General features: G+C 44.4%; 1 protein-coding gene across 22 annotated transcripts in view; it reads left to right on the forward strand.

Moving 5' to 3' along the window:
• Nucleotides 1-24,152, forward strand: part of ankhd1 (ankyrin repeat and KH domain containing 1) — a 50,606-nt gene that overhangs the window by 18,637 nt on the left and 7,817 nt on the right. For 4 of the 22 annotated variants that reach the window (XM_079512485.1, XM_079512495.1, XM_079512497.1 and 1 more), the window contains exons 7-33: nt 54-148; nt 1,638-1,793; nt 2,803-2,884; nt 5,332-5,523; nt 6,301-6,410; nt 6,576-6,663; nt 7,384-7,511; nt 7,711-7,854; nt 8,265-8,367; nt 8,648-8,913; nt 9,529-9,816; nt 10,246-10,395; nt 11,058-11,559; nt 12,024-12,163; nt 12,288-12,399; nt 13,316-13,461; nt 13,824-13,966; nt 14,873-15,086; nt 15,590-15,765; nt 16,215-16,377; nt 17,337-17,432; nt 17,982-18,098; nt 18,488-18,656; nt 19,245-19,444; nt 20,953-21,323; nt 22,174-22,326; nt 23,349-23,498. In XM_079512485.1, coding sequence (XP_079368611.1) covers nt 54-148; nt 1,638-1,793; nt 2,803-2,884; nt 5,332-5,523; nt 6,301-6,410; nt 6,576-6,663; nt 7,384-7,511; nt 7,711-7,854; nt 8,265-8,367; nt 8,648-8,913; nt 9,529-9,816; nt 10,246-10,395; nt 11,058-11,559; nt 12,024-12,163; nt 12,288-12,399; nt 13,316-13,461; nt 13,824-13,966; nt 14,873-15,086; nt 15,590-15,765; nt 16,215-16,377; nt 17,337-17,432; nt 17,982-18,098; nt 18,488-18,656; nt 19,245-19,444; nt 20,953-21,323; nt 22,174-22,326; nt 23,349-23,498 — 4,654 coding nt within the window. Of the gene's footprint in view, nt 1-53; nt 149-1,629; nt 1,794-2,802; nt 2,885-5,331; nt 5,614-6,300; nt 6,411-6,575; nt 6,664-7,383; nt 7,512-7,710; nt 7,855-8,264; nt 8,368-8,647; nt 8,926-9,528; nt 9,817-10,245; nt 10,396-11,057; nt 11,560-12,023; nt 12,164-12,287; nt 12,400-13,315; nt 13,462-13,823; nt 13,967-14,872; nt 15,087-15,589; nt 15,766-16,214; nt 16,378-17,336; nt 17,433-17,981; nt 18,099-18,487; nt 18,657-19,244; nt 19,445-20,952; nt 21,324-22,173; nt 22,327-23,348; nt 23,499-24,152 lie in introns of all 22 variants that reach the window. The other 18 variants (XM_079512483.1, XM_079512503.1, XM_079512500.1 and 15 more) reach the window with 12 other exon arrangements.

A 24,152-nucleotide genomic window follows, 5' to 3' on the forward strand; every position in this document is an offset into this window, starting at 1 on the left:
TCCTGTCAGTACAGGGTTCCAAAACAAAAATGTAACACGGACATTTTTTCCAGGTCATTTGGATATGGTGCGCTTTCTGTTGGAGGCTGGGGCAGACCAGGAGCATAAAACGGACGAGATGCACACAGCGCTGATGGAGGCTTGCATGGTGAGCATCACCCTCAAGTTTCAACACACACGTTCAGGGGTGATCATTCATTAAGATAAGGAAGAGGGTCCAAGGCAAAGATAAGGAAGAGGGTCCAAGGCACTCTGTTCCAGTGAAGTGAAAAAGCCTTTATTATTTTTTATGGCATGGCAAAGATCATTAAAAAAGGGAGGACCAACGCGTTTCGGCTATAAGCCTTCGTCAGGGTCCTAAACCTCGCCAACGAGCACCTGTATTCAGTTCAACAAACAAAGGACCATGGCAGCGCTTCCTTCCTCTATTCAACGGTGATCATTCATTGTAGTGCAATGTGAATCAGAAAAGCCTGTTATCAGCGTTTGGGAGACGAGCGGCCCCAACGTGCTACGCCAACGTGACTGCAACCACCCACTGAGACGCAGGCTACATGAAATAGCAGAGTAGATTCAACTAAATTTGAAGCCCACGGCAGTTGACTGCATACTGTAAACGTATGGCGGGAGAGAATGGTTTGAGAAAAAAGGAACACGCTGTCTTTATTGTAGCCAAACAGTTTGGGTTTTGGTCACACTGACCTTCATCAGGTATCTGCAGATAGAAGTCCCGTTATCAGCAGATTCTGCTGATAATGGGAAAGGGGTGACACATTTGAACCAATCCTGACATTGGGAAGAATTATGTGGCGGAGCTTTGCCATATTTTGTCCTGTACGTATTTGTAGGGCCTAGAAGCCTTTGCTTGTGAACCGATTACACACTGAGATATGTTTTTACATATATTAGACATTTTAGTACATTTTACATGTAATTTATGTAAGATTAATATTTGGATTTGAGTTTGCTTAGATTTAGTATAAAATAAACACCATTCATGTATTTAAGAATCATCATGTCAATTGTAAGCCAGAAAATGTAGATTTTAATTTCAGCCAGAATAGTCCACCCTACCTTCCTGCCTTAGGGTGGATAGTCTGGAGACTCGTTGCTCTAATTGGGCATCGAGGTTGTCATAAGAGACGGTTTTGTTCCACGATATGTACTCAAGGGAAGCCTTTTGGGGAATAACAAGCACTGGTTTAAACTCACACCAGGTTAAACTCTACGTATAATATGTTGTAACCTTAATCCTTTTGTGTAGTACTGCTGCGCTATCTCTGCCGGCGGTGTCTTATGTTTTTGGAAGCAGTACTGCTTCTGATATTAGACCGGCAAAAACAATGGATTACTGCCGTTTTATTGATTTTAAGTCCTCACGTCTACCGAGGAACATATCCGCTCCGGTGGTTCTTTCTAGAGTTTAAGCAGCAATCGAAATCGCGTCTCCGGTTGAACATCGCAATTTCTACCGCTGAGCTAAAATGGACATTCAAATCTTTAATTGCAATTATTTGTATGACAAATAATCGTCAAGTTGAATGTAACGGTGACAGGCCAGGAAGCGTGGCACTTGTTCCCCAAGCATCAGGTGCTTACCTCTCCCCTCCATTGTGTCTCTCTCTCCGCTGTCCCAGGACGGCCATGTGGAAGTGGCGCGACTGCTGTTGGACAGCGGCGCGCAGGTCAACATGCCGGCCGACTCCTTCGAGTCGCCCCTCACCCTGGCAGCCTGTGGGGGCCACGTGGAGCTGGCTGCCCTGCTCATAGAACGAGGAGCCAACCTGGAAGAGGTAGGAGAATTTCTGGCAACATTTTCTTGAGGGGAGTTGCACCACTCAGTTCACACGGGTGTGATTTTTTTTTTAAATCACACTGTCAGAGCTTGTATGTGGACATTAAACCTTTCAATTTCAAGGACCACTAACTCTGAGAGTGTGCAAATGGAACCAAAATGGACCCGTATGGGTCTATAACACAGAGTTATAGACCTGTATGGGTCTATAACAGAGTTATGGACCTGTATGGGTCTATAACGCAGAGTTATAGACCTGTATGGGTCTATAACACAGAGTTATGGACCTGTATGGGTCTATAACACAGAGTTATGGACCTGTATGGGTCTATAACAGAGTTATGGACCTGTATGGGTCTATAACACAGAGTTATGGACCTGTATGGGTCTATAACACAGAGTTATGGACCTGTATGGGTCTATAACACAGAGTTATGGACCTGTATGGGTCTGAGTTATGGACCTGTATGGGTCTATAACACAGAGTTATAGACTTTCAGAGTTGTGCTCTGAAATGAAATGTTTTGCTTGTGTTCAACCATGCTGGTGCTTGTGTTCAACCATGCTGGTGCTTGTGTTCAACCATGCTGGTGCTTGTGTTCAACCATGCTGGTGCTTGTGTTTTGCTTGTGTTCAACCATGCTGGTGCTTGTGTTCAACCATGCTGGTGCTTGTGTTCAACCATGCTGGTGCTTGTGTTTTGCTTGTGTTCAACCATGCTGGTGCTTGTGTTCAACCATGCTGGTGCTTGTGTTCAACCATGCTGGTGCTTGTGTTCAACCATGCTGGTGCTTGTGTTCAACCATGCTGGTGCTTGTGTTCAACCATGCTGGTGCTTGTGTTCAACCATGCTGGTGCTTGTGTTCAACCATGCTGGTGCTTGTGTTCAACCATGCTGGTGCTTGTGTTCAACCATGCTGGTGCTTGTGTTCAACCATGCTGGTGCTTGTGTTCAACCATGCTGGTGCTTGTGTTCAACCATGCTGGTGCTTGTGTTTTGCGTGCAGGTGAATGATGAGGGCTACACTCCCCTGATGGAGGCAGCCAGAGAGGGCCATGAGGAGATGGTGGCACTGCTGCTGGCTCAAGGTAAGGAACTCTCACCACACCTAGACTACTAGGGGTCCCAGGACCCCATAGACATAAACCCCACACACCCTGTTGCAAAAAGAAAAGAAAAAAACGCCCATGAGGGCCATGAAAATAGCATACCCTATGAGCACAATGGATGCGTTGTGCTCTTGTAGGTCTGCTGCACTTTAAGAAGATTCTTGAAAATGTTTGTTTTTCTGACAGTGACATTTCAACTGGTACAATAATCTTCTACATGCCATTTATGTTCATATAATTCACATGACAAAGATATATCTGTGGTTATAAACCTGAGCAATAAAGAAGGAACGTAGAACATGAACTCTGGTTAACAGGTGCAGGACAATCAGAAGATCAGCATAACAATAAAACATAGTCCCATCATCCTGTTTAAGATCCTTGATGGAAATAAACAATGGGTGCTAATAGCACTGTAGTGTACACACAGTCTATTTTTATAAGCCCGAGCAACTCTTACGCAAAATTACAAGCTTGAGTAGTATGGCAACTTTACGCTCTGAATGCATGCATCATGGCATGACTTAACGAGCAAGTAGTCAAAACTTGAATGCAGGAAAGAGGGTTCGAAAGGGATTAGAGTTCCTCTAGTATAAAAAAATCAAAAGGTTGCATATTATTATTCTTACACTGCTTAAGTATACATTCAGTTCAGTATCCTATTCAGTTGTGCATTCACTTTTTAAAAGAAAATCCTCATCTACCCGAAACAATGGAAACGGAAGAAGAGCCAGCACTGCAGTGTGTGATGTCATTGTGACTCACCACTCCGAGGGACTCACTCCACTGGTGGTGAACTGGACTCTTTAATTTATCTGAACTTTACCTTAGTTCATATGTTGCTATTTTCCTATCACTCATCAACCAGAGAACACGCGGATCCCCAGGCAGTCACACTGGGTTTCATCAAAGCCACTAGATGTACATCAGCCTGCAAACGATAGCAATTGCTGATGAGTTATTGTATTATTATTATTGAAATTATAGGCATTTGTTTGGGTCTCTTATCTTTCCACGATCTGCTCCACGGGGCCGTTTTACAACATTATTATTGTACCAGCAAGTCTCCCTCTATGGGTCAGAGGAGTGTTGTGGGGCGGTGTATTCAACATAGGTGAAATGGGGTGGAGGAATGTTTGACTGCTTGGCTCGAGCAGACATTTTCATGCCTAATTATTGAACACGGGACTCTACTAGGCGCGCTGACAGACATGACAGGAGTTGGATTCAAAGTCAAACTGTTGTCCTTACAAGGACCATATGGTCTGTCTGGCTAAGCCAAACTTTGTTATGTTTGGCACAGACGTCACTGGGTGGTAATGGCACTTGGCCAGATATTATCTGCATATTATCTTTGAGACAGTTTGGTGTCGAGACAAATAAAGAGGGGGCTGGTTGATTGATGAGCCCCTAGGCACCTTTCCAAGCAGAGTCATTGTGACTCTCTTTCTATTGGAGAAACTGTCCGTTTTCATCAGTGTTGCAATCCAGCTCAGAAGGTAGTCTAAAAACATGGAGATGCTGTTGTGAAACAAAGCCTCTAGTCACCAGTACAAAGTTGGCAAGCTGCTGTAAATGCCTTGGGTCAGACAAAATGGTTGAGTATGACGCTAATAACTTGCAGGCTTTGCTTCAGTTAGGCTAATTGTAGGCTATTGATTTGAACCAGTAATGTACATAATGTATGTGGGGTGGTTTATGGTTGTATCCATGGTTAATTCTTGACACATTCTGTCTCCACTATAAATACACTGTTGGTCTCCCAGTGTCTTTCTTTGTCTAAGTCTAATGATGGAGACAATCTTTTCCCACAGACTTCTTTGAGCAGAGAATATTAGTCAAACTGTTTCACAGTGGTTTGGCAATATGTAGAACACAATCTAAACAGACTTTTCATTATGGTTTTAGGTTGTGACTTGGGAACTGAACTGACATTAATGGATAACGAGTAGCTTGCACAGGAAGATGTCTTTATTTTGCTGTGCAGTGCATACACTGTACATGACTTTGTTTCCAAACGGTGTGCCATAAGACAAGTCTAGGTGTGCTGTGGGATTTCGTGACGATTTATTATTGCTATATAAATTGAACTATACAGAAGGTTATGCATTATATTGAAATTTACTATATCAGTATACACTAATTTCCCAATACAAATTCAGTGCAAAAAAAAATTTTCATCCCCATTTTGGGCCCGTTGTTGTAAAATATTTTAATTAGAATTTTAAATGTATATATTTAACAAATACTGGACATAGATAGCAGTACAATCTCACGACATCTCACATCATGATGTAACGTGTAAGCTTGTGTGTGAGGGTCACTTAGCAGCCCATGTCTAGTTCTATCAAAATGGCACTCTAAATTTGAGGGTTACCTTGAATCGTAACAAATCCAGAAATAACTCCCTCCGATTGGTTGTCCAGGTGCTAACATAAACGCCCAGACAGAGGAAACGCAGGAGACAGCGTTGACACTGGCGTGCTGCGGAGGCTTCTTGGAGGTGGCCGACTTCCTCATCAAAGCCGGTGCCGACATCGAGCTGGGCTGCTCCACTCCCCTCATGGAGGCAGCACAGGAGGGTCACCTGGAGCTGGTGAAGTACCTGCTCGCTGCAGGTGAGCGCGGAGAGAGAGACCTAACGTCTGCATGGCAACAAGCAAGAGATTTCTGTGACCATAATTATGCAAAAGCTATTGAGGAGGAAGGTACAATTCAATTCAATTCAACTTTATTAGCAGACTCGGGTCCATAGGGATACATACACGGGGTGACACATCTGGCTAGCACTGCCCCCTCTGGGTTGTTTAAGAAGTATTCTCATGGCATCATTATATGCAACTTGCAACATGTGCATGCTAGACTTTTTATAACATGACCACAGGTGTGCAGTATAAAGCGGTGTGCAATATGCCTTGAACAAGGACACTTTCACTTTAGTGGAACAATGACAGAACTTTCGGGCAATAGTGTTTGCTTGAGCATACAGCTTCCGACATTGTCTGTAAATATCATCGTCATCTGTCATTTGATCCGTAATAAAATGGCCAAGATATTTATACTTATTCCAGACCTCAAGACTATTGTCTGTACAATGTAAAAGTATAGTTTTAATGCCTTCCAACAGTCTTTGAACAGCCAACTTTCTGTTTAGGCAAACGAACAAACGTAAAAGTCTCATTGCTGCCTGAGGAAGAGTTCTTCTTAAGATTTTAAGCTAATTGTTTGTTCATTTTGTGTAAAAATGTAAAAACATAGCTTTTTGAAGGCATTAAAACCGTTATCTTGCATTGTACAGTGGTATCCGTCCTCAATTGTTTTTTTTGTGTTGGACTTTGGCCCCCTTTTTGTGTGACACAATTATTATTCCTAACCACTCACTTGTTCCTGTTCAGGGGCAAACGTCCACGCGACCACGGCGACGGGAGATACAGCGCTGACGTACGCGTGTGAAAACGGGCACACGGACGTGGCGGACGTGCTACTGCAGGCTGGAGCCAACCTGGTACGCATCAAGCACAACTTATACTCCGTCGTACGATGGTGTCGTACGATGATGGAGCATGAGTTGGGCATTACTCAACAATAACACACATCGTCTCGCTTTCTTTGTGGTCTCTGAAATGGCCTTTTGTCACCCTAATTGAGCGTGTTGTCGCGATTTCCCCAGGAACACGAGTCGGAAGGGGGGAGGACTCCCCTAATGAAGGCTGCCAGGGCGGGCCACCTCTGTACTGTACAGTTCCTCATCAGTAAAGGTCAGTTAAATGCATTTCTATAGTTCCTTTCCATTTGTCTAAAATGCTTTACGATGTGCATTATATTCACCCTTTCACTGGAGGCAACCATGCTAGGCGGAAACCTGCTTGGCTCGCTTAAGCACACTTTGACACAATGCCTAGAGGTGCTGTCAGGTCGAACCAGGTGTTGTGGGCCGTTGACTCAACACGTTGATTAGATACGAAGGGAATTAAACAAATTCTCTTTTTTTTTTTTTTTACAGAGAATCATTGGAAATGTATTGGTCTTGACAGGTCCCCTATCTGTTAAAATGTTTGACTAACTTCAACAGGAAAGGTTTAGATTTTTATATTGTTATTGCAGTTTGGCAGTCAAAAAGTGTTTGTCTTAAGCGCAAATGCAGTCATGCGAGTTTAAAATATTTTCGGAAGTGAGAGGCCATGATTTTTCTTTTTGTCGATTCATACACTAAAAGTTACTACACAGCAGTGTATCTGGCAAATGTGTGCTTTTGTCCATTTTGACAGTGGAATGCCCCTAAATAGATCTTGTGGTCCATAACCTGACCACAGGACAGCCATATTTATTATTTATCATATCTTACAAATGTAAGACAACTGGCCAAAATGATTAACTGCTTAGTATTTATCTTTGGAGTAAGTGATTGTAGTTTCCATGACCAATCCCTCATGACTCGAAGTCTTAATGAATACGTGTGTTTGACCTGTCCTGTCCAGGTGCTAACGTGAACAGAGCGACAGCTAATAATGACCACACCGTGGTGTCTCTGGCCTGCGCTGGCGGACATCTGGCTGTGGTGGAGCTACTGCTGGCGCACGGGGCAGATCCTACACACAGACTCAAGGTAACACATGCAGGAATGCACGCACTCATGCAGGAATACTGATGTGGATAGTTGTTAATTGGCTTTTGATTACAAAAAACTAAATTGTAAATGTCTTTTATATTTTGGGATGTTTTATGTTTACAATATATAGTATTACTATTATTATAATATACCTGCATTTGTAAAGCACAATCCATCCATTTGTGTGTCTTGTTAGGATGGTTCGACCATGCTGATCGAAGCTGCTAAGGGAGGACACACCAACGTGGTGTCCTACCTGCTAGACTACCCCAACAACGTCCTGTCTGTCCCCGCTCCCGACCTGTCCCAGCTGACGCCTCCCTCGCAAGACGCCTCTCAGGTAAGCAGGGAACCCTCAACGGTGGCCGATGGCCTGGGCTGCAAGACCTTGCGTTGCTGACCATTAGAAAATGCCACAGACGTTTGGCCAGAGTGGCGCCCAGTCTAGAAGATGTCTTTCCATCGTCTTAACCACTTAATCTCTATATACTATGTTGTGCGACGAATTGCCGTCTACTAGCTTCCAATGTGTCGCATTGTGAGCTAGTAGATATTTTGAAGAAAATTAATGGTTAAACAGACCTCAAGTCAGTGTTTGTCAGCACCGCCACAGTCCTTTGACTTTGCAGAACATAGACTGATTGTGTTGAAAGTACACCATCAGTCTTCAGTTCACCTGAAGACAACCCCTCTAAGTATTTAGCATGTGTAAAGTTCCAGAACTGACATGGCTCGCTTGTTCTCCTGCAGGTTCCTCGTGTCCCATTCCAAGCTCTCGCCATGGTGGTGCCCCCTCAGGAGCCAGACCGCGCCCCTTCAAACATCTCCACGCCCCCACCTGTCGCCAGCAAAGGTGACAACTTCACAAAATTAAAATTAAATTAAATCCTCCATTTAATATTAGTATATTTTATTCAGTTCAAAGCACAGGAACATTGTGTACAATTGACAATATTGCAATACAAATGAAATGAACAAACATTATCACAGTTTGCCTTAAGGGCAAGCACTGTAGAGAACCATAACTATCGTTCACCATAGTTGTGGTGTCGCCATCCAGAAGATAACGATACATTTGCAGTTATCGTTCTAGTTCACGGTGTGAACAAGCCTTCTCTCTGTCCACTCTCAAGGTCCATCCAAACAGAGGCAAGCGGCCCTCCAGCCCAGCGGCAGTCCCACCTCGGCGGGTCGAGGCCCCGAGGTGGAGCCCCTGCCGCCCTTCCACCTGTGCCAGCCTCTGGAGTGCATCGTGGAGGAGACGGAGGGCAAGCTGAACGAGCTGGGCCAGAGGATCAGTGCCATCGAGAAGGCCCAGCTGCAGTCGCTGGAACTCATCCAGGGGGAGCCGCTCACCAAAGACAAGATAGAGGAGCTGAAGAAGAGCAGAGAGGAGCAGGTGAGGGCACCGGTAGGCTCCGCACCAAATATAATCACGTTCTGATTTTTTGAAGTGTCAAAATGGAACCTGTTTGTGTCCGGGGGGAAAAAAGAGGACACAAAGGGTCTTTTCACTCTTATAGACCATATCATAGACCATATCAGAATGTTGTGCTCAGAGTTTGTCTATTAAGGCTATTAAGGCTTCCTTTCATCTATGAATTGTTATTGACTTCATAAGCATCTTCTAACCCCGAAGTTGTCACCTATTAAACTTTGTTCTTATGGTAAACTCGTGTTGATGAAAGATGCACAAAGATGAGCATTCACATTTTGATCAAGTTGTAAATAGAATATCCTCGCTGTCGGTTGGAAACATTGTCCAAAACCGTAAATAGCTATTCTACAAGCTCACATCGCGAGACACAACACTTTTGATCTTGTAGATCTGCTATTTTCACTACTTTTGTGTGACTCTTGTACAATGAAGTAGGGCATTAATAAAAAAACTAAGCTGAAATTTGGACATGCAAGGTTTCTGCCCGACCACAGTGATGACATCTCAACAAATCTTTAACGTGATGTCACTCTGGCAATCCGATAAACGCTAAAGTGTTTTGCGTCTGTCTTGAAGGTGCAGAAGAAGAAGAAGATCTTAAAGGAGCTGCAGAAGGTGGAGCGTCAGCTGCAGCTGAAGACGCAGCAGCAGTTCACCAAAGAGTACATGGAGGCCAAGGGCCTGAAGGAGGAGCAGGAGGCGGGCCTGAGCCAGGGGCCCGGCCCGGGGCCCGGCACCTTGGGGGCCCTCCCCACCGTGCCGGGGGCCCTAACACACGCCACCGGCTCCGACACGGACGAGGAGGCGCAACACAGAGACTGCGTCGGACAGGAGGAGGAGCAGCCGGGAGAGGAAGGGGACGAGGTGAAGTACTCGTCGGTCGCCACGGCTGATTTCAATGACTGAAATCAGTCGTGTCTTCTATGAACGCATGTTGTGCAGCGAGAATAGCCGATCTACAGGCTCTCAATGCATCGAGAGCATGTAGATAAGCTATTAGTATTTCTTAAAGATTAGAGCATGGTCAAACTAGCAATATGTTTAGAATCATTTTCTATAACACTCTAATGGTCTTGGATATTTCATAAAAGCAAAGGTTAAAGCCACAGGTGAGTTCTTCACCTGGTTGCCAGTATGTAGAACAGCAGTGCCAATATTACTAAAACATCATTTTACATATTGGGTTCATTGTTTATAAACGGCGCTAGTCACACCATACAAAATGTTATCAGTTGTGAGATTTTATTTTGCTTTAATCATTGACTACTGAGTGTACTTGTATGTCCAAAACAGTTACTTTTCAGGAAATTGTGGGAAAAAAGTTGTTCCAATTCGGGTTGGGATCCCGAACCGGAGGAACCGGATCCAGCATTGAGCAAACGGAATCGGTTCCTTCGCTATTGGAACCGTTTCCGGGACCGGTTTATCACACTCTCAGAGCTGGTATGTGGACTTCACGTCTGGTATACAATTACAATACCGGTGGTTCTCAAACTTCTTTTAACCACCATAACTCTGAGAGTGTACAAATGGGACTTTGGCCCGTAAGGGTCCATTTGGTTCAATTTGTACACACTTAGAGTTATAGACCTGTAAGTGTCCATTTGGAACCCCCTATAGGAATCGTTAAGAGGGAATCATTCAGGAGGGGGTTGGAAATCCTCCGTGGTGCCTCAGGCCTGGCTGGGAGTCCATATGAACACCATTAGCCACTGGGAGGTCGACTGCACTGGCGACGCTCCTATTCAGTGGGGTGTGTATCTGGGAGGGATGGCGTGTTCCTCCACACACGTTACATCCTCCTGGTGAAACTCCTCGCTGTTGGGTGAAAAGAAGCAGCCTTCATGTCATGCTTATCGGAAGAGACTAGAGATTATTGATGGACTATGCTAGAGCACTGGTTCTGAAAGAAGGGTCCGGGCGGGGACCACCAGGGGTCCAAATGGACCCGTACATTTATAAACTCTCCGAGTTAAATGAACACACAGAAATTTACAGTGTAGTGTAGGCCTGATTGCCAATTGGCACGATAACTAAATTGGGAGAAATGGAACAAATGTACAAACAAAAGATGCTAAAGTTGAATCTGCTTCCGCACCCGTCAGGAGGAAGAGGAGGAGGAGGACGATGAGGAAGACGACGAGGAAGAGGAAGAGGAGGGCTCGGAGGAGGAGGAGGAAGAGGAGGAGTTGGAAGGCGACGACGTGGACTACGCCAAGCTGCCTCAGGTGGACACCATCCTGTACCGAGACGGACAGCAGCCGCCTCTTCCCCCGTCGCCCCAAACGCTGCAGCCTCTTCCCCCGTCGCCCCTGTCGCTGCAGCAGCAGCAGCCTCAACCTCCACCCCTGCCTCTCCAGACCGCCTTCGTCCCCATCCAGCCCCTACCGGACCCCTACAACCCCGCAGAATACCCGGGCAGCACCAGCCCCGAGCTGCAGATGGTACTGGCGGGGCAGCAGATGCTGGGGCAACAGCAGGTGCCGGGTCAGCAGTTGGCCGGGTTAGGACCGGGCATGCTGGCCCAGCAGCAGGCGGCCCCCGACGGACTCATGGTGGCTACGCCCGCACAGACGCTCACAGACACGCTGGATGACATCATGGCAGGTCAGTCAGCCGCGCAAAGTATAGTATAGAATTTGAGAAATCGACCATGTAGGGACCCCAGAGGAGAAATGTTGTCTTCGTGGTTAACGGACATGTTTGTGGTTAAGGATACAATTAGGAAAAGATTCAGGGTTGGTATTGGACATTTAGGGGTTAGGTTTAGTGGTTGGGGATTGTGCTTAGGTTGAGAAATGCATACCTGTTTGAAGTCTGATCTCAAGGGTTTGGAGTTTAGTTTGTTGAAGTTTTAAAAGTACTGCACTGTATTGTCAATAAAAAACAACACTTATCTATATACTATAGTTTTTAAAATGTATTAGATAGCATATAGTATACAAACAAGGAACTGAGGGCAGAGTGGCAATGACCTGCTATATCCAGTCAGCTACCGGTCTGTGGTTTTGTGCCCCTAAACACATGCATGTTTGCCAAAAAGGGTTTAAGGTGTTTTTTCTCTGTTGCAGCTGTGAGCAACCGTGTGCCCATGTTGAACACTACCACGTCTCCCACGCCCCTGTCCCAGCCGCCCTCGCAAACGCCCACCAACATGGCCTCGCCCCCCGCCGTCCTGCCCCTCTACCCCTCCGTTGACATCGACGCACATGTAAGTCCTCCAGACATCGACACCATGGTACACGCTTCAAGAGCGAACACACACTTGTACAGTATGTACACGCACGTTGAATGAATTCAAATGTTTTGTTTGTTTGGTTTTTCCTCACCCGCAGACGGAGAGTAACCATGACACGGCGTTAACGCTGGCCTGCGCTGGGGGACACGAGGAGCTGGTGTCTGTCCTCATCGCGCGAGGAGCCAACATCGAACACCGGGACAAGAAAGGTAGGAAACTACGCACTCAGTGCCTCTGGCGTGGCCGGTCGCAGACAGGACGATAGCGTCACTGCACTAGTGACAGATCATCCTTACAGGTTGATCTGGCCGCCTGTTCAGTGGGGTGTGGAACCAGGAGGAATAGCTTGTTCCTCCGTGACGCAACTGTACAGTATCACAAAGATCACTAAACTTCCAGTGCAGTTCATCAGTTAGACAGCTACCTCATTGAAATTCATTATGGATGTCAGGATGAAGGACAGTATAATAAAACGACCACTAAAAGGGTTCCTCAGTCCTGTGCAGAGAATGACCCTCGTACTGCAGTATTTGTTCTTGTGACAATCTCCAAGGACTTGGAGGTAATTCCAATAATACAACCAGGTTTTTTTGATTAACTTAATTCAGTGTGTTGCTATCTGCTGTAATGTAATCCTCTGTAATGCTGCCACCCCAGCAAATACTAAAATGCTAGTAATAAACACCAACATTAAAAGATCTTTGTTACCGCAGGAAGAAAAGTAAACCGCCTAGTTCAAGCTGTTTATTTCTCCATCCTATTAGGTCTAACTAGAAAACAATTAGACAGCTAGAATTACCTGGAAATTAGGTCAATTACGACTTGGGGATAAAAACATTTTTGATTGTTGTAAATGTCATATTTGGCTTGTGGGCCGTTCGCATTTACCGGTGTGATTTGTCCAAAAATATGTGACGTCATGCGATTTTTGTGTTTCAATGTTTACTGGTTCGGATTTTCAAGTTTTGGGACACCTTGCTTGTCTTGGGTTACGACGCGGACCTCACGCATACATATATGAAGAGATTGAAGAACATTTGAAACTAGATTATGTTGAAACTGGAAAATGTATGTGTGAAGGCTGCATAGCGGCCTAAACATAATGCTGTCCTTTTCTCCTTTCAGGTTTCACCCCTCTGATCCTGGCTGCCACCGCCGGCCATGTAGGGGTGGTCGAGGTCCTTCTGGACAAAGGGGGTGACATCGAGGCCCAGTCGGAGAGAACCAAAGACACCCCACTCTCTCTGGCCTGTTCTGGGGGAAGGCAGGAGGTAAAGCCACTTTGAAAAACTTTCAACCAGGTGTCTCCTGTTTTTGCCCAGGAAATTATAGGCAAAAGCCTAGCCATCCATAGCCTGGATCGTGAAAAAGTGATTGTGACTGTGATTCGTCGATCCCTATCCAATCAGCAATGACGTGCCTACGCAACTGGTGACGTTCGGAAACAGAGTTGTTGAAACGCCCGGACAGACAAGCGAAGTAAAAAAATAAAAAGCCAACTGTACTGAGTGAATCAGTCTTGATTCCAGGCCAAGTTATGTCGTCCAGTCTGCGTGTCGAAGTGTAGTAGGTCTAGTAACATCGGCAGCACACTCAGAAAGTCTTGCTAATGAAGTCTTGTGTGTGCGGTCAGGTGGTGGAGTTGTTGTTGCTGCGGGGAGCCAATAAGGAACACCGTAACGTCTCCGACTACACGCCTCTGAGCCTGGCGGCCTCCGGAGGCTACGTCAACATCATCAAGATCCTCCTCAACGCCGGGGCTGAGATCAACTCCAGGTGAGCAGCAACATATTCCCAATTCCCAATGAGTAAGGTATTTACAGAGGATCATGGATTAATGGTCTTTGACCGTATTTGTACTCTCATTTGAGGATGCATTTCTCTTATTTGCAAGATACATTGACCCCTATCCATTTTTACTGCTTGGCTCCCACAGGGCGAGCTGCATAGAACAGTGCTTCTCAAAGTGTTGTCCTTCAGCTAAATCACTGATAGTTAACACACTGAGAGCCCACGCAAAACTGCCCAAAAATCACTTTCACCTAGAAAATCCATTCACATTTTTTATAATTCAGCTGACTGTGGAGACACATGCTGGAACTTTTTACTTTGAAATGTTTTATAGTTTCTGAGTTATTTAATTTAAACGCCAAATGCATTCTCAATGGCGAAAACACAAACTTTGGCAAAAAAAAATCATTGTTTTGATTTTTATGATTTTTTTTTAATAAAAAAATTATAATAAAAAAATAATAAAAAAATATATATATATATATTTTTTTCAAAGACGTCCACAGACGTCTTGGGCTATGCCCGTGCGGTAATACCAAGGACGTCCACAGACGTCTTGGGCACACAATGTGTTAAGAACCAAATTAACCCTTATGGGTCCATTTGGTTCCACAGTCAGAATTATGGGGGATTTTGAAATTAAGTTTGAGAACCACTGGTATGTGACAAATTTTAACATTTTCCTCTCAAACTTTAATGCAGTACTTATGTCAAACTGAACGGATCATGACACATGCTGTCATGACACCCAACTGTGTTCAACCTGATCCAGACAATCCTCTTCTACCCTCCTTGGCGTTCTCTGTACATAGTAACGGATCAAAGATATACAGTATTTATATTTTCTTCGTTCATTTAATCCATTTCATATTTATTTTTGTGCGTGCGCAGGACTGGCAGTAAGCTGGGCATCTCTCCTCTGATGCTGGCGGCCATGAACGGCCACGTTCCGGCGGTCAAGCTGTTGCTGGACATGGGCTCTGACATCAACGCCCAGATCGAGACCAACCGCAACACGGCTCTCACCCTGGCCTGCTTCCAAGGACGCGCCGAGGTCGTGAGTCTGCTGCTGGACCGCAAGGCCAACGTGGAACACCGCGCTAAGGTGAGACAGTCTGCTGGACTCGCCAATTGTGATGTAGCTCACAGCGTGTCGCATCGTCGCCTATTGTGAGCTTGTAGATCTGAGCTATTCATGCAGTTTTTTTGCATGACACAGACTCGATGGTTAATCACTACAAAACGTCTCCAAATTGTCTGGCGCCGTTATCTGAAGACTCGCCTTCAGATTCCACATTATCTCGGAGCACTTGACCTAGTCCCCCCCCCCCCCCCCCCCCCCCTGCATGTTATTTAGACAGATGCTAGGTTCATTGTTTACCTGGTATCCTATAGTTTTAATGTAAAGAATATTATGAGCGAGGCACTAAACTGTCCCTCTGCATTTGATTGATGTGTTTATGTGTACCTCGCGTATTATCAGGCCGTTCTGAAGGCGCTTCTGCTTTTAAATTGTGGAGTTGGTGAGAAACAATCCGCGGTCTTCCTGCTATTTATTTAACTGTGGTATTTGTGTGGTTTTGATGGTTCTCCTCTCCTCTCCATCAGACGGGTCTCACTCCTCTCATGGAGGCGGCGTCAGGGGGCTACGCAGAGGTGGGCCGGGTGCTGCTGGACAAAGGGGCAGACGTCAACGCTCCCCCTGTCCCCTCGTCTCGAGACACCGCGCTCACCATCGCGGCCGATAAAGGTCACTACAAGTTCTGCGAGTTGCTCATCAACAGGTGAGTGCTGGACCGTGGTGCTGCAAATGAGCATGTTTTCTTGCTTTGTCTAGAATCAGGGGTGGAACGTACTACATACATTTACTCATGTGAACTCATACTGAATTAAAGTAAATCTTCTATTTTGTCCAATCTGTATGATTGAATGCAGACTGGAGGTCCATAGAAAAACACATGAAAAGCACACACTAAGATGGGTAGAGTATGTTAATACAACATAACTGGTTGTATTTAGATCCTGCATCTAGGCTAGACAAGACTTTGGACTTGATCCTGTTTGTGGTTTGACACAAAGTTTGATCTTCAGGTCAAATTTTAATTCTCCCCAGAGCAAGCAGCAGGCAGGTTCTATTAGCTCAGTGGTAAAAACAATGGCAGAGACCTGGGTATACATTTGAAAACTTGTGATAAGCTGATCTACCATTGATAAGCGGCTCTTCTCCTTCCAGGGGTGCTCACATCGACGTGCGCAACAAGAAAGGGAACACGCCTCTCTGGCTGGCGGCCAACGGCGGCCATTTTGACGTGGTCCAGCTCCTGGTGCACGACAGCGCAGATGTGGATGCAGCCGATAACCGCAAGATCACCCCGCTCATGGCTGCCTTCCGCAAGGTTCGCTCCGGACACACACTACATAAACATTTGATGTGGTGTGGGGCTACAACTCTCTATAATGTTCTTATTGAATATTCTGTCGATTACATTTTTTGGGGCTTTTTCTGCCTTTATTGATAGGTTGAAAGTAGACTGACAGGAAATGGGGAGAGAGATGATGGGGGGGGGGGGGGGGCACACATGTGGCAAAGCCGTCGAGATCGGGAGTCGAACCCGTGGCACGCCGCCAGGCCGGCTCAGTCAGCAGCCTAGGTTACCGGACGGTTGAGCTAACCGTCTGGGCCTACATTTTTTGTTCTACACCCTCACAACGTGTCAATCTGTGAGCTTGTATACCATTTTTTTTTAGGGGTGGGCAAAAAAAATCAATTCACTTAAGTATCTCAAATTTTAATGCCACGGTTTTTCGAACTTTTCATGGTTTATAATTTATATTGTTTTAAAAAAAAAGCAAAGTAACTTAAATCACAATGTGCAAAATCACAATATAAATCGAATCGGCACCTGGAGGTAACTGAATCTGAATCGTCCCACCCCTACTATTTTTGCAATCAAGTGCTTTGTCTTATTTACCCTTTGCACATTTTGTTTATAAAGCCTAAAAGGCAAATAGAAATGTCATTTTTATTTATATCTATGTTCCAATTTTCATTGCCAAAACACATTATTTGTATTGCACCTTTTAAGTGCTTAACGGAAGAAACCGTAATTCATGATATACACCATTAGTTGCACATGTATCGTCAATTAAATGGTCATGATTGTGACAGGATTAATGCCGTGGTGACTACTTGCCTTGACCTGAGAGGGTCAGGCTAATTGGTGGAAAACGAGCGCTGCCGTCCCAACATGTGATTCCAACTTGTGATTCTTGGTCCTGTCCAGTGGGATAAAGTGTTATTGCTGTAACATGGTTCTGGTGACGTGGCTAATCAATGGACTTTGAACGTTTCCAGGGTCACGTGAAGGTGGTGCAGTACTTAGTGAAGGAGGTCAACCAGTTTCCTTCAGATATTGAGTGCATGAGATACATCGCCACCATCGCTGACAAGGTAGGATGGAGGGGACACCTTTATATATTAACACAACACACGGGAGTGTTTCGTCTCTGTCGGGTGCAAACTGTTACTTTTCAGGATTCAAATAAAAAAAAATGGCAAAAGTAGCAGATCTACAAGCTTGAAACGCGTTGCCGTTTAGAGCTTGCGGATCTGTTACTTTTTATACTTTTGTGTGACGCTATAGTATGATCAAGGAGGGCGCTAATTTAGGTTTCTATGTCGGGCAGAAACATAATTATGTTCTGATTCTGAACACATAATGCCAGGTTTTAAAAACCATACAGGGACTTTGACTGGCTTCCTGCCAAAGTAACTGTTGCTGTCTGTAAATGTATGTAAATCCATGCGCAATTGACCTCCCCAGGTATGGAACATTAGCATTGCATTTTATTTATTTTTTAAATTGAATGCAATCACGACATCGCTAATTAGATTTAATTCAGAAATGGTAATGACCGATTATATATAAGTATGTCCAATAATATTGCATTGCTAACAATAGCATCACTATTAACCACCTCTGGTTCCCTGCTGTGTCAGGAGCTGTTGAAGAAGTGCCACCAGTGCATGGAGACCATCGTCAAAGCCAAAGACCAGCAGGCAGCCGAGGCCAACAAGAACGCTAGCATCCTGCTCAAGGAGCTGGACCTGGAGAAGGTAAAACAATGGAGACCTGGAATAGCTTTTAGGGCTGCATCAGTCCATTGTTTTTATTTTATTTTCAATGTGTATTATAAAAATACATTATACTGTATCAACTTGGTCATTTATTAACAACTTAATCCCTGTTTTATACTGTGTTGCATAACAGTGTCTTGCAAAAAAACATTGATCTGGACTAGTTTTTAGGGGTATTTAGCATTCTGTTGACTTTTTTTTATTAATTAACTAATTGAGAAGCGCACGTTTTCTTTAATCTATATACTGTATATCAACGTAATCCCTATTTTCTCTATAAGCTCCCAATGCTTCTCGTAGTGAGCTTGTAGTCCTGCTATTTGTTCCGCTCACCCTGACCATGTGTTGAATGTGTGTTGGGTTAACAGTCCAGAGAGGAGAGCAAGAAGCAAGCCCTGGCCGTCAAGCGGGAGAAACGCAAGGAGAAACGCAAGAAGAAGAAGGAGGAGCAGAAGAGGAAGCAGGAGGAAGAGGAGGAGCAGAAGACCAAGGACGAGTCGTCTGACATGCAGGAGCAGAAGGAGGACTCTGCTGAAGGTAAAGCTCCCACCCTCCCCACCTGTTTTATAGGACTGTCAAACTATTACAGATTTAAGTTGACGATTACACAAATAATTGCGATTAATGATTTAATTCGTTTTTTTGCATTGAACAATGGAACAATTTGTATTTCTGTTCACAAACTAATCACAAATTGCTCAGTTATGACAAATAACTTAAATATACAAAGAAATAACTGACACATTTAATACGTTTTCTTTCTTTCCAAAAAATGTACAAAATAGCAGAAATAGTTGATCTACAAACTTACAACACGCCACAGCGTGTTAGAGCTGCTATTTCTGCTATTCTTGAAAATTTCTCAATGTGGAATGCAAAAATAATTAGTAAGGATTAGTAATAATTCGACAATTATGTAATAATTGTGACAGGCCTAAGACTTGAGGGCTTATTTATACTTTGCCACATGATGTCGTTTGCTTAGTCTTGTGTAGCCAGACGGTCAGAGATCTCCGCCTGCCGTCTGCGTCTGGTGACAATGTTTTAAAAACGAGTCGTACCACCATCACAATATGAACTTTTTGTTGCATTAAACAATTTGACTCTCCTCCCCCCCACACGCAGAAGCGGAGGTTCCCATCGAGCCTCCCAGTGCCACCACCACCACCACCATCGGTATATCTGCCACTTCCACCACTTTCACCACCGCTTTCGGGAAGAAGCGAGCCAGCGTGGCCGCCGCGCCCAGCGCCAACCGCAAGAGCAAGAAGAACAAGACCAAGGACTCCTCGCCCAACGAACCAATCATATTACAGGACCCGCAGGTAACCACCATGTTTTCTTTTGTTTTTTCATTAGTGAAATGATGCCTGGCAGATGACAGCCTTTTGTAGATGGTTTCCAGCTGACTACAATATATGGTGCAACAGTTAGTCGAACTAGTCGATTTCAAAAAATGGTCAAAATAGCCTATATCTATAAGCTTACAAAGTGATGCGTTGTAAAATGCGATATTAACCCATCCTGGGGCGGGAACCACTTTCGGTGTTTTAAGCATAGAGCACTGAAGTCTGACGTCACTTTCAGTAGAGGGCGCCAGTACACAGGTTCATGTATTTTTTTATCTGCATTGAAATCCCCATAGGGGGATTTTAGGTCGCTTCATATAAGAACTGTTTGAAAAATAAACCGATCATCCCGGCCTTTCTGTCAGGGGGGTGGCTGTGCGTCGTTAATGATGTCCATTCATATTTGATACAGCCAGTTTCCGGAGAAAATGGAATTAATGTGGCCGCAATAGCCTTGAAACTACATATGAAAGCAATGTCGCTGCTAATATATGTCACGCCCAGCTGTCAACACATTGCGTTCCTGAGATTCCTCGTTGACGTAAGCTCAGCTGGCGGTGACTCGACTCGTACTAACCACGAAACATTAAATATCAATAAACATGTCAGTTTATGTTGTGCGACGGGCAGCTGCAGCCATCCTGCCTACCCGGAAATGTAGTCTCTAGGTTGTTTGACTCGTTTCTAGCGCTTATTGTGTTACTCTTTATATTTGTACATTTCCAGTCGATGCTTCATATCCATATGAGTGAAAAGGCCGGGATTATTACCAGTTTATTTTTCAAACACAGTTCTTATATGAAGAGATCTAAAATCCCCCTATGCGGATTTCAATGGAAATAAAAAGTACACAAACCTGTGGACTGGCGCCCTCTACTGACAGTGACGTCAGGACTTGGTGCTCTATTATGTTATACTTTAGCTATTGAAAAATAGCAGATCTACAAGCTCATAGAGAGTTGGCTACGAGCTTGTAGATCTGCTATTTTTGAAAAATCGTGAAAATGTGGCGCAAATCTTTTAATATATATATATTCTACGTTTTTAACTCAAATCTTTGCTTCTGGGGGGATCCCTGGAACAACATATTTTGAGATGGGGGGGTCAGCGGCCAAATACAGATAATTCTGTGGGTCCTTGTCGAAACAGTTTGAGAATCACCGATATAGAAACATGGGTTTTTCAGAAAACTGGATTTAGAAGACATTTTTAGAATCTGATCTCAGGTCTAAATGGGTTAAATGCATGGTCAAATACAGCCGATACCGAGATATTACATGATATTTGTTATATTTATATTAAACTCATTGTGAAAATGTATTTACCGGTATGCTTTTGCTGGTGGAAGTTAAAGATGTGCATATGGTGTGATATACAATCTACACTTACCATAAACAGTAAACGCACGTCTTCCATTCTATATCAGTGGTCTGGGGAGAATTTAAACTTGACTTGCCTTGTTCTGTCCACTCCTAACCCTCCAGGTGGCGCTAGCGCAGCACAAGGCTGATAAGAACAAGATCCACGGAGAGCCGCGGGGCGGGGGCGGGGGGGTAACGGGAGGCACCAGTGACTCGGACCCCCTGGACAGCACCGACTGCGCCAGTGAGAGCAGCAGCAGTGGCGGCAAGAGCCAGGAGCTCAACTACCTCCCCGACCTCCCCTCGTCCTCCTCCTCGTCCTCCTCCTCTTCCTCCTCCTCCTCTTCCTCGGCCCCGTCGTCGGGACTAGCACCACACTCTCAGACGCTCCCGCACGGCCCCGAGAAGAGGCACTGCCCCTCCGCCGTCGCTCCGCCGCACAACGACAGCAAGGTGGACAAGGTCACGGTCTCCATCTCCAAACCCACGCAACGGTAAGTCCGGCTGACGCCACAGCGTTTAGTGACATGTTAGGGCAGAGATCATTGTATTGATTATCTTTTTATACATCAGCGATTAGGCTTGTGGATAAGATGTTTGGCTTTAGTGGCCCTTCCTGTGCAGGAGACCTCCTCCTCTCGACCGGGTTTTTTTCGACCAATGACAAAGCTTCTAGGAACATCTTTGAATGCAGATTGTGGCCCCTAGATGTGTCACAGACACAAATGTTTATGGGAGTGTTTTACTCCTTGCTGGCTGTCTGCATACCATAAAATATGGTCAGAGTAAAAGCGGCCATGTCTTTCCAGCACCCCAGAGCGCCTATTTTGAAGGAATCCCGGGAATGATTGTGTTAAAGGCATCAGACAACATTCCAGGCTTGTGAACATGTACTCCGCCAATACCCAACAGCAACCTAGAAGGGGATGCGACACTATTTATCCATTCATTATTTGAACTCTACCTAGGGCTTTCACAAGTACAAATTTCACTTTACTGTCACACAAATAATTTTACGATTTAATTGTTTTTTGGAACGTTACAATTTGTATTTCTGTCTGCCTTCTGGTAATCAGAAATGGCACAGGCCAGATATGACAAATAACTTAAGTATACAAAGAAATCACTGACATTTAACTATTTATTATATTTTTTCTTTCCAAAAAATGCACAAAATAGCAGACAAGTGACCTGTTGTAAGCTTGCAGATCTGCTATTTTTCAACATGGAAACGATTGACGATTACACAAAAGAATTGTGCGACTACCTCAAATAATTGCGATGAAGTGATTTTGTAATAATTGTGACAGGCCTAACTCTACCGTGTCTTCTGTCTTCCCCCAGAGCTCCCGATATGAGCGAGTCGACCCTCAGCTCTCTGCCGTCTCCGTTCAAGACCATGTCTCTCCCCGTCACCTCCCCCAACAGCAAGCTCAGCCTCACCAGCCCCAAGCGAGGCCAGAAGAGAGAGGAGGGCTGGAAAGAGGTCGTCAGAAGGTCAGCAAGCAAACTCATTAGCTCGCTTCTGTTGTTTTAAGATTAGAGCATTCATTTGAAGTGGTCAAACTAGCAATATGTTCAGAAGCATCTTCCATCAAATCTGATGTTGAATGTTTCATATAAAAGCAAAGGTTATTTCCTTTTTATAATGTTTCACAAATCACACATTAGGACTTGGCCATGCAAAGATTTTCAGTCGTTAGATTTTAATTCGCTTTAATTCGTGAGGACCCTCTGATGTTTTAAAATCTGCACGGGACATGATTGCTACTATTGCGTTGATAAAATACAACCCATTAAAACTATTAACGGTCACAGAATTTCCTCCAGGTAAATGAGGACAAATCTGAGATTGTTATTCCATCTACTCCTTTGAGTCGGAACTTGGCACCTCGTCCCTCAAATGCCTCAATGTTAACCGTAACTTGAGTGACTTTATGATTCTGATCTATCCTTTAATTACCAAGTAATAAGAGTAGTTAAGACTTTTTACTTCCAGGAGGAATATTGCCAAAATTAAGACCTTAAAAATGACATTCACGCTTTAATCTCATCATTCTTACTGTAATTCCCTTTACCTCTGCAAAAAACAGAAGCTATATCCCGTCTCCAGCTGGTGCAGAATTCTGCTGCTAGAAAAGTGACCATATCACACCGATCTTGGCTGCTCTCCACTAGTTGCCTGTGAGCTTCAGAAGTGTTTTTAAGCTGTTACGGATTAATTACTTTTAAGGCCCTCCTGGTCGCTCCTGAAACTCACCTCCTTACCTGGGGCGATCAGGCTTTTGCGGCCTGGGCGCCTAGGCTTTGGAACACCCTACCTGAGAATCTAAGGCTAGCAAAATCAGTGCCTTCTTTTAAATCCCTTCTGGAAACATACCTCTAAGTCAAGTGTCTATTATTGTTGTAATGTATTATAATTTTGCTTTGCCGTTTGCTGCTTCTTTATTACCTTGTTCTTTAAGGAAACACGCTTTACAAATATATTAATTCTCTGTTCACTGGGTTTTGTGTGTCAGATCTAAGAAGCTGTCTGTCCCCGCCTCGGTGGTGTCTCGGATCATGGGCCGAGGGGGCTGCAACATCACAGCCATCCAGGACGTGACCGGCGCTCATATCGACGTGGACAAACAGAAAGACAAGAATGGGGAGAGGATGATCACCATAAGGTAGGATGGGAGCCCTCTGGTGGACAGTAAATACAACTGCAACCTGTTTGTGTGTCAACCCGTTGTGAGCCATCCATCATTCTGTGTCCATATTTACCAAATGTGACACTCTAAAAAGGAGAACAGACAATAGTATCCTGAGTCTAGCCTTTGCCTTTCTTCTGTTTTAAAACAACTGCGGATTTGATAAAGGATTTTTTACGTGTGGCTCTGCACGAGTGTAGTCATCTATAATGGGTTATATATATATATATATATATATATATATATATATATATTTTTTTTTATTATTATTATTTTGTAATCTTTAATTCCATAATGCAACTCAAAGGGGCTCTGATCAGGCTGAAACCTTGGTGTCATACATCACAGATATGTTATGGATGACTCAGATGATGATCCACCATGTAGATCATCATGGGGTCCATATGATTCGTTACAAAAATTCATGACATGGAATGTGGTACTTTAACGCTGGACTGAAGGACAATTACTGTACGTACTACGTGTACAAGCTCCTTCCGACATCGCAAACGGTTGCAGTTCAGAGAAAAATCTGGACTTCTGAGACCGCACATCAGTAGTTCTGAATGACTTACATTTGTAGTTATCACCTCCCTTTCCGAAGACTTCGGAAAGAGCATATAGTGGCCT

The sequence above is a fragment of the Electrona antarctica genome (assembly GCF_951216825.1).
Source record: "Electrona antarctica genome assembly, chromosome: 1".
Lineage (NCBI taxonomy): Eukaryota > Metazoa > Chordata > Actinopteri > Myctophiformes > Myctophidae > Electrona > Electrona antarctica.